The following is an 8,337-nucleotide window of genomic DNA, read 5'->3' as shown; positions in this document are numbered from 1 at the left end:
CCAAATTTTAGATGATTTGGATTAGATCTCGATTATATTATTAGACTGGTTAGTTCAGACCCGTAATGGACCTAAATCAAGTTAGTTGGTTGAACTCGACAGTTCGCATGTATCACCTCAGATTATTATTATTTTAATTGATTAATTCATCATGAATTTTAGTGACTAAATAAATTAGAAAATAATATACAATCTCCTACACACTATAAGTAACGGATCATGTTACGTGACCACAAATCTTGACACATCGGTTGACACATTTACTCACATGGGGAGGTAAGCATTATTTTATTCACCCGGGAACCTATATCTCGATTGTGAGAGATGTGTCAAACAATGTGGTCATGTAGCTTAATTCATAAGTAACAGATATCTCGCCCACCGATTGCCACCTCACTGATGTGGTCTAAAGTATCGATGAGGTGATAAAATCACATCTGACCACCTCACCAGTGGGTAAGAAATAATATAATGACTAACTTGAAAATTTGTACAAACTTTAGTGACTATAAAAAATAATCAGAAAGTGTTGGGTCAGTTTCGTAATTATGAAACGCAGAAGAACAGTCGGAATTCTCTGATAACGTAACTTTTAGCAGAGTTACAGTGATGAAAACAGCCCAATCCTCCATAACTTGTCTTATTATCGATGCTACCCCACTCTCCCTGCACTTCCACTTTCTCTGTTTACACCAATTCTCAATATCTGAAAAGAAATTCCAATTTCATTTCTCAGAACTAAAATGCTAATTACCTGAAAGACTTCATATATTCTCTCCCAATTACACACGCTGCCACTTCTTCTTTTCTCCCCCGGTTTTCGCATCATTTCAGCTCTATATGCACAAGGGTATATTATATTTATGTCTATTTCTCTGTCTTGGTTGAAAAATGTGGAGGTTGTGGATATCTATGTGAAGAAAGTGCAGTGCTGACTGATTTCAGCTGAATTATGTTTTCATACTTTAAGAAATTGAAGGTCGATTCTTGGATCTGCGACTTACGACGTCATTTTCGGTTGCCTTTGAGGAAAAACTAGGGTTTTTTGAATTTGAATGATTTCGAATGTTTCTGAATAATTGAGGGTTATAATTATTATCATTTTTTTGGTTAGTCTTTTTTTTTCCGTCATTTATTGGCATGAATCGGAGTTTTAGGGCATCGGAGAGGGAGAAAATGGGTAGTCTGAGAACATCAATGATGAAGGATACCAAGGATGAGGACCTAGCATTGTTTCGCGAGATGCGAAAACGCGATAAGGAACTGAATAATCTTCTTCTCCTTCAGAACTCTGACGAGCTTGATTCTCCACTTGGTATTATATTAAAAGTTTGAATTTTTAATGTCTTTTTGTTTATAATATTTGTATAATAGTATATGGTGATTTCTGCGTGATTGACGTGAAGTCTTGTTGTGTTAATAAATAATTAGATAAGCCTTTTAATCCGGTAATAGTGCTGACATCTTAATTTCTTGTAGTAAGTAGGCTATGGAGCGATAAAGAAAAACAAATCAAAGAAATACATTTGTAATTTGTTTGTTGGAAGCCGGTGTGCTTAAGTTTCTAATATAAGTATTTTTATTATCTCAATATGCAGGGTCAAGAGTTCGTAGTTCTCCAATATTTAATATAACATCAGCTATACCTGCACCTGTTAGGAAAATTGGTGCTGATGATTTTCTCAATTCAGACAATGATAAAAACGATTATGAATGGTAATCACTAATACCACTTATGGTTTTATTATTCTTCCCATTGTGACAATTTCAGTTTTTGTGGTTAATTAGTGAGGATAGTTATATCATAAGCTTTGGGATGAAAGTTTCTGGCATGCCTACTTGACTGTCTCTGTTTTCTTTGGTGCATTTGGTAATTGAAGTGTGTCTCTTCTTTCACAAGTGCCTTAGGTATGCGAGCACATGAGTAGTATCTATTAATCTGCCAACTACAATTCATAATCCGCGCCTCTGTGATTTTTGTCTTTCTCTGTTGGTAAGATATCAATAATTCAGTGACTTCTGTTTTTATGTTTTGTCACTATTGGAGAGGGACGTGTTTTAAGGAACCTACGAATATGTTATCAAAGCTTTACTCTGATCCTTAACCATTGAGCATAGATGATGGTGGCATTTCAGTTCCCCTAGAGCTGAAAAATGTTAACAAGCTACCAGAAAAAAAAAAACTCATTCAAGTCGGTTTGTTAGCTGAACAAGTCAATCTGGAGACGTGTGCTTATCAGTACAATCACAAATAATTTTTCTTAACTGGATTTGCAACTTTCACTGTGATTTGTATGTAAGGTCATTCAAAGTCCTTTATCATTGTAGTGAAGTTTTCTTATGTTTTCAGGCTTTTAACACCGCCCGGTACTCCTCTTTTTCCTTCACTGGAAATGGAATCACAGAAAACTGTTATGAGCCAGCTGGGAACTCCAAAAGCCCGTCCCACAGCACTAAAATCTAGAGTAAGCAGAATTTGTTTTTGATGTCTTTCTTTTCAAAGTCCGTACTGTACTTTATATGGTGATAATCATATTCTTAAATATTGATCAAGATGTGATGTTAGCAGTACTTCAGGCATAAATAGGAGTTTGATTATTCATGAAGTGCAATTAAAGCCAACTTAAAGCATTTTTGGGAAGTGTTTGTAAATGATTTTTTTTATAAATAGATAGAAATGAGTGATGGGTAGGTGGGTTGAGCTTGTTTATCCCATGAATTGTGTGGATGAAAAGTAATTTGAATATTTATAACCATGACCTAAACATAGGTTTAGTCTCCTATAATTCAGGGCAGTTCCTGATAGTACTCAGAAAATGATTGCAAAAGTGGCCAATACCATTCTTCATGTAGATTGAAGGCAATAAGCACTGTAAATTAAGTAATTAACAAATATAACGTGGCCAATATCTTCTATTAATTTCCTTTTACTTAGTGGAAGAAACAAACTGAGGACTAGAATTTCTTTCAGCATCTTTAACTAGTTCTGGTTTGTCAGAGGCTAAGAACATATCTTGAAAAATATAGTCCATTTATTTAACTTATGTATTCGTCGATATTGTTCATTATTGCAATTGCATAAATAAATTCACGCATCCTCTCAATAGGTGTGCTACAACTAATGTTAAGTGATTGAGAAATCGTCTTTAATTTCTAAAAGAGAAAATGTAGATATTGTTGAATTTTGTTAAACGTGATATAAACTGATTTGTTAGGTATATTTCAATTGGGGCGTTCTAATTCTTCCATCTCTGCAGTTTTTTTATCTGTCTCCACATGAATGAGAATGTGATACTTTTCTTGAATTGTATTTATTTGCAGCCTTGTAATTGGAATATTTAAATTTGTCTATATAATTGATGAACTGATTTGTACTGCAACATGATTTCGTGGCTGAAGCTTGCAAATCCAGAGCCTGAGCCCGGTGCAAGGAGCAACATGTCATCCAGACAACCAGCTTCATCTCCGTTGAATGCCTCAAGTGGTGGTCTTTCTAGGCCTTCATCTGGGGGTCATGGATCAAGACCTGCAACACCAACTGGGCGTCCAACTTTGAGCTCAACATCTAGTTCTACTTTTACCTCGGCATCTAATAAACACTCACTGAACCACAAAACCACCACTCTGACATCATCTGGAACAACATCAAATACAGTATCTAAACCTTCGAGATCTAAGACACCTACTTCCCGTGGCACGTCGTCTTCCTTGAAGCCCACAGTTCTGTCAAGATCTTCTACACCTACAACAAGGTCTACTGCAAGATCCTCAACACCAACCAGGCCGTCTGTACCTGCACCGAAGTCCACTTCCAGAGCAGCAACTCCAACTCGTAGGCCCACTTTAACATCAAGTGCAACATCAGCTGCTCGTGTAAATTCCCCGACTTCATCTTCAGTTGCCAAGCCAGTTCCCACTGCAGTAAAAAATCCAGTTCCACCAAGGTCCAGTTCCCCAACTGTGAGACCCAGAACATGGAAGCCTTCTGAAATGCCTGGATTCTCCCTTGATGCCCCTCCAAATTTGAAGACATCTCTGCCGCCTGACAGGCCACCTTCTGCCACTAGGGGCAGACCTGGAGCACCAAGTCCTCGATCTTCATCTGTTGAACCTATTTCGAATGGAAGGGTTAGAAGACAATCTTGTTCTCCAGCACGAGGACGGCTCCCCAGTGGGACCATTCGTAGCAGTGGAAGCTCTGTCCCTGTGCCTGCTGTAAATAGGTTGCATGCCAAGGCTAATGACAACGTAAGTCCTGTTCTTTATGGTACTAAAATGGTCGAGAGGGTCATAAATATGCGGAAATTGATTCCACCTAAGCAAGATGATAAGCATTCGCCTCGTAGCAGCTTATCAGGAAAGTCCTCATCACCTGACAGCACGGGCTTTGGAAGAACGCTCTCGAAGAAATCTTTAGATATGGCAATAAGGCATATGGTATGTATACTCATCTCATCTAGTGTTACTGATGTTGGAGTGATGCTACAAGTATGTTTAATCATAGTAAATAATGGACATGGTTTCTGTCTACACATTGATAGGATCTGAAAATGTTGGTCCCTGATGCACTATAAGAAATTCTTCCCAGATAAATGAACTCCATGAAGTTCTCAGATTAATTTGTGAATTTTTGTTTGAACAGGATATAAGGCGAACTATTCCAGGCAATCTGCGTCCACTAATGACTAACATCCCGGCATCCTCCATGTACAGTGTGAGATCAGGGCCTACCAGAAGCAAGGCAATCAGTGTCTTGGATTCCCCACTTGCAACAAGCAGTAATGCAAGTTCTGATGTGAGTGTCAATAATAATGCCCTTTGTGTGGAAGGAAACGAAGTAGATGATGATGTTAGCAGTGATAAGGGTATTCGATCTCCTACCAACTTACACGGCAGGTGATGATTCGTTCGAACTATCATAATACTATACGGTCTTCAGTTCTTGCCGTCCATTTATTTTTATTTAGATCCTCAACTGGCATACAGTTGTGCCAAATGAGTAATACTACAGAAAAAACTGGTAGAAAATCAGTTTGTTATGATCAGTGTAAAGTTTAATGCATGGGTTAGATTGTATTAGTTGAAATCTTCATATTATCATTAATGACACTTGGTTATATTCTAAAATGTCTTCCATTTACGTGATGCCTTTCTTGTGAAATTGAGATCACTAAAATAAAGCTGGAGGCAGTTAGTTTCTTGCTGTGCTTTGCTGTGGGAAAAATGAAGATGAAACGCATTATTATGCAAGAAAAAGTTGGGATTCCTGAATGCAAAAGTCTGTTAGTCACATGCATTTCAATAATTGTGAGATTCAGTGGAGGGAGGTCCTAAAGGACTGCACCATTGCCCCCACCATTGTCAGAAACAACGTTGTGGCTTGGCTACTTCGACCTCCACCATAGAAAAAATTGACAGTACACAATTCTTTTCACTGCCGCTAATGTAAAAATGATCCAGATGATGACTTCTTTGAGCCCGTAATCAACTGAAAATATTGTATTTCCCGAATTTACAAAATATATAGCCAGTGCCAACCCTGATAAACAGCTTCTAGCATCTGACTTTGCAGAGGGTTGGTGACTTTACAGAGGGTTGGTGTTTGTTTGTTTGGGGGCTGTACCGGGTCAGTTAGTGGGGTTTTCTGCTGGGTTGCTGGACTTCTTTGGTGGGCTTTTGTTTTTCCTTTTCTGGACTGCTGGGTCCTTCCTCTGGGCCGGTAATTTTGATCTCTTGTTTGGGCTGACCCTTTGGGCCTGTGCTGGCCTTTTTCTTCTGGGCCGGTTGGTTCTTTATTTGGGCTGAATTTCTGTTTATTTGGTCAGCCTTTTGGGCCGTTCTTTTCATCTTTGGCCTTCTTCTCTTTGGGCCTCGGTTTTCTTGCTGGTCGGATTTCTGGCCTTTTACTGGGGCTATTTTCTGCTGGACTTGCTGGGCCCATTTTCTGATCTTTCTTGGGTTCCTTTATTGGGCTGAATCATGCCTAAGAAGAAGGCCCGTTCCTCCTCAATTCTTGGCCTAGTCCCCCTAAAATCTGGACCGGTTACTCATCTTTCTACTGGTCCGAATTCTGCTTTGGGTGGCACTGCATGTGATGCCTTTTCTAAGGCAAATGTTGATGGTGATCTATCAACTAAGGTTGGTAATTGTGAGCTAACGGGGCCGGGTCCCGTTAAACCCTGTAAGGATGATTCTTCTAATGAATTGAACGTCAAAGCTGCCTCTTCTAAGACAATTACTGCTGAAACTGGAAAGGTTAGTTTGCTATCACCGAGCATCTCTTTAACACTTGGTGAAAATGATACGGAATCTGAAAATTCTGATTTTGATCCTAATTCGGAGGATTTAAAGAGCTTTAAAAAGGACAATGATGCTGGAAAAAATATTGGGAATGAAAATAAACCCTCATGGGTTGGCCTCTTTAAAAATAACCGGAAACTTGATGAAAACCTTAAGTTGTCATTCTTTGAATCTCGATCGGATGAAGTTATTTTGAGTACCATGGAGGAGGACAACATAGAGGATAAATGGGGTTTCGGTCTTGTGGGTTATTTTGCGGGTAGGTTTCCCGGAAAAATTGCACTTCTCCAACTTTGCAAATCATGGAAGGTTGAATACAAGTATTTTGTGCATGCAAGTGGTTGGTTGGTGTTCAAATTTGATACCGAGGTTGATAGATTGAAAGTTTTGCATGGGGCTCCGTACTTGGTATATGGAAGACCTCTAATGCTTAAAGTTATGCCTCGATATTTTGACTTTGATGATAAAGATGTAAGTATTATGCCGGCATGGATTAACTTGCCGGGTCTACCTATGGAATTTTGGAATGCTAAGGCATTGGGGATGATTGTCTCCAAAGTTGGTAAACCTATCTCCACGGATAATATAACGGCAAGCAGAGAAAGGGTTTCTTATGCTAGAGCTCTCGTAGAGGTCGATGCTTCAAAGGAGCTTCTTAGGGTGGTCAATATTAGACTCCCTAATGGTGCATTGAGGGTGCAAGAAATTCTATATGAACATGAGCCAAAATTTTGTGGTTCTTGTAAAGTTTTTGGACACACGGCTTTGGGATGCAAATTCAATACAACCGATGATGGAAAACTTAAAGGAAAAAAGGTTGAGACTACTAAAGACTCTTCAAAGGCTGCCCCGGTGAAAATTGGGAAGGCTGGAAATGGAGTTTTACCTCCGAATTCCCAGCACCCTTTCGCCGAAAATGCAGCATCTTCTGGAATTAAAACTGGCCAGCAATGTTTGGGAGTAAATGACATCGTCGGACAGCCTACGGAACGGTTTTCTGGGCAACCTACTCTGGCCGAACAGCAAGGTGATACTTTGGGGCAGAAACGGTCTTCTGGGCAGCCTAATCTGGCCGAACAGCAAGGTGATACTTTGGGGCAGAAAGAGCCCCCTTTTCTCGAAGTTGTGAGCAAGAGGAAGAAGGGCAATATTGTGAAAAAGGGGGACTGTGATATCCCCACCAAATCTGGAAATGATAAGCTCAAAGCAAAGGCCATTGAAGTAAGTAATCCGGCTTCTAAAATTAGTAAGAAGAAGGGTGTCCCCCTTGCTTCATCATCATGAGGATCGCATTTTGGAATATAAGGGGTATGAATCCTCCCCTTAAACAAAATGGGATTCGAGAGTTTATCAAACTCCACGGTATTGATATTATGGGCATCTTGGAGACGAAGTTGGTTGATAGGAGATTGAATAGAATTTTGCAGCTTAAATTTGGCAGTTTCTTGCATGCAAACAACTTTGGCACACATGGGGGTGCTCGTATCTTGATCTTGTGGAATCCATCCAAAGTGTCTTTGGATGTGACGGAGGTTCATCCATAAGTCATACATTATAAAGCTACTTGCAAGGTAACTTCCTTCACCTTCCTTGTTAGTTTTGTTTATGGCTTCCACACTTTGGTTTCTAGAAGGCCTCTTTGGGAAAACATCATGGATCACAACAGAATTGTTGCATTGCCTTGGATGATTTTGGGGGATTTCAACAACGTTCTAAAATTTGATGAGAAAAGTAATGGGGCGGATGTCACCCCTTATGAAATCAAAGATCTTGCAAATTGTTGCCTTCAAGTGGGACTAACGGATGTACGGTCTATTGGTTGCTTCCTCACATGGACCAATGGCTCGGTTTGGAGCAAAATTGATAGGGCTATGATCAATGATATTTGGGTGCAAAATGGGCCACATATTGGTGCAAATTTTCTTCCATCCGGTTGTCTTTCCGATCATTCACCTTGTATTGTTTCCATTGATGATTGTGTTGGTAGCGGTAAGAAGCCATTCAAGTTTTTTAACATGTGGACTATGCATGAAGATT

The 8,337-nt window shown here is 39.5% G+C and overlaps 1 protein-coding gene across 2 annotated transcripts; it reads left to right on the top strand.

The window, feature by feature from the left end:
* The first annotated feature begins 616 nt into the window (after nucleotides 1–616).
* LOC111381878 (uncharacterized protein PB18E9.04c-like) lies at nucleotides 617–5,145 on the top strand. Of its 2 annotated transcripts, XM_023005725.1 has the most exons (6): nucleotides 617–850; nucleotides 1,158–1,315; nucleotides 1,599–1,716; nucleotides 2,351–2,465; nucleotides 3,400–4,437; nucleotides 4,643–5,145. In XM_023005725.1, the coding sequence occupies exons 2-6, from the start codon at nucleotides 1,177–1,179 to the stop codon at nucleotides 4,898–4,900; spliced, it is 1,668 nt and encodes a 555-aa protein (XP_022861493.1). In that variant the 5' UTR covers nucleotides 617–850; nucleotides 1,158–1,176; the 3' UTR covers nucleotides 4,901–5,145. The 2 variants fall into 2 exon arrangements, with proteins under 2 accessions (XP_022861493.1, XP_022861492.1); XM_023005724.1 differs by having other exon boundaries at nucleotides 617–1,315.
* The last annotated feature ends 3,192 nt before the right edge of the window (nucleotides 5,146–8,337 follow it).

This window comes from Olea europaea, unplaced genomic scaffold (genome assembly GCF_002742605.1).
Source record: "Olea europaea var. sylvestris unplaced genomic scaffold, O_europaea_v1 scaffold2389, whole genome shotgun sequence".
Taxonomy (NCBI): Eukaryota; Viridiplantae; Streptophyta; class Magnoliopsida; order Lamiales; family Oleaceae; genus Olea; species Olea europaea.
The sequence above is the reverse complement of the archived record's forward strand: the minus strand, read 5'-3'. Positions and strand labels throughout refer to the sequence as shown.

Excerpts from the sequence above, each read along its gene's own strand:
- LOC111381878 (XM_023005724.1), top strand. The coding sequence starts at position 1,141 with ATGAATCGGAGTTTTAGGGCATCGGAGAGGGAGAAAATGGGTAGTCTG. Across the intron at positions 1,717-2,350 it reads GATAAAAACGATTATGAATG|GCTTTTAACACCGCCCGGTA; the intron begins GTAATCACTAAT and ends TTATGTTTTCAG. Across the intron at positions 2,466-3,399 it reads CCACAGCACTAAAATCTAGA|CTTGCAAATCCAGAGCCTGA; the intron begins GTAAGCAGAATT and ends TCGTGGCTGAAG.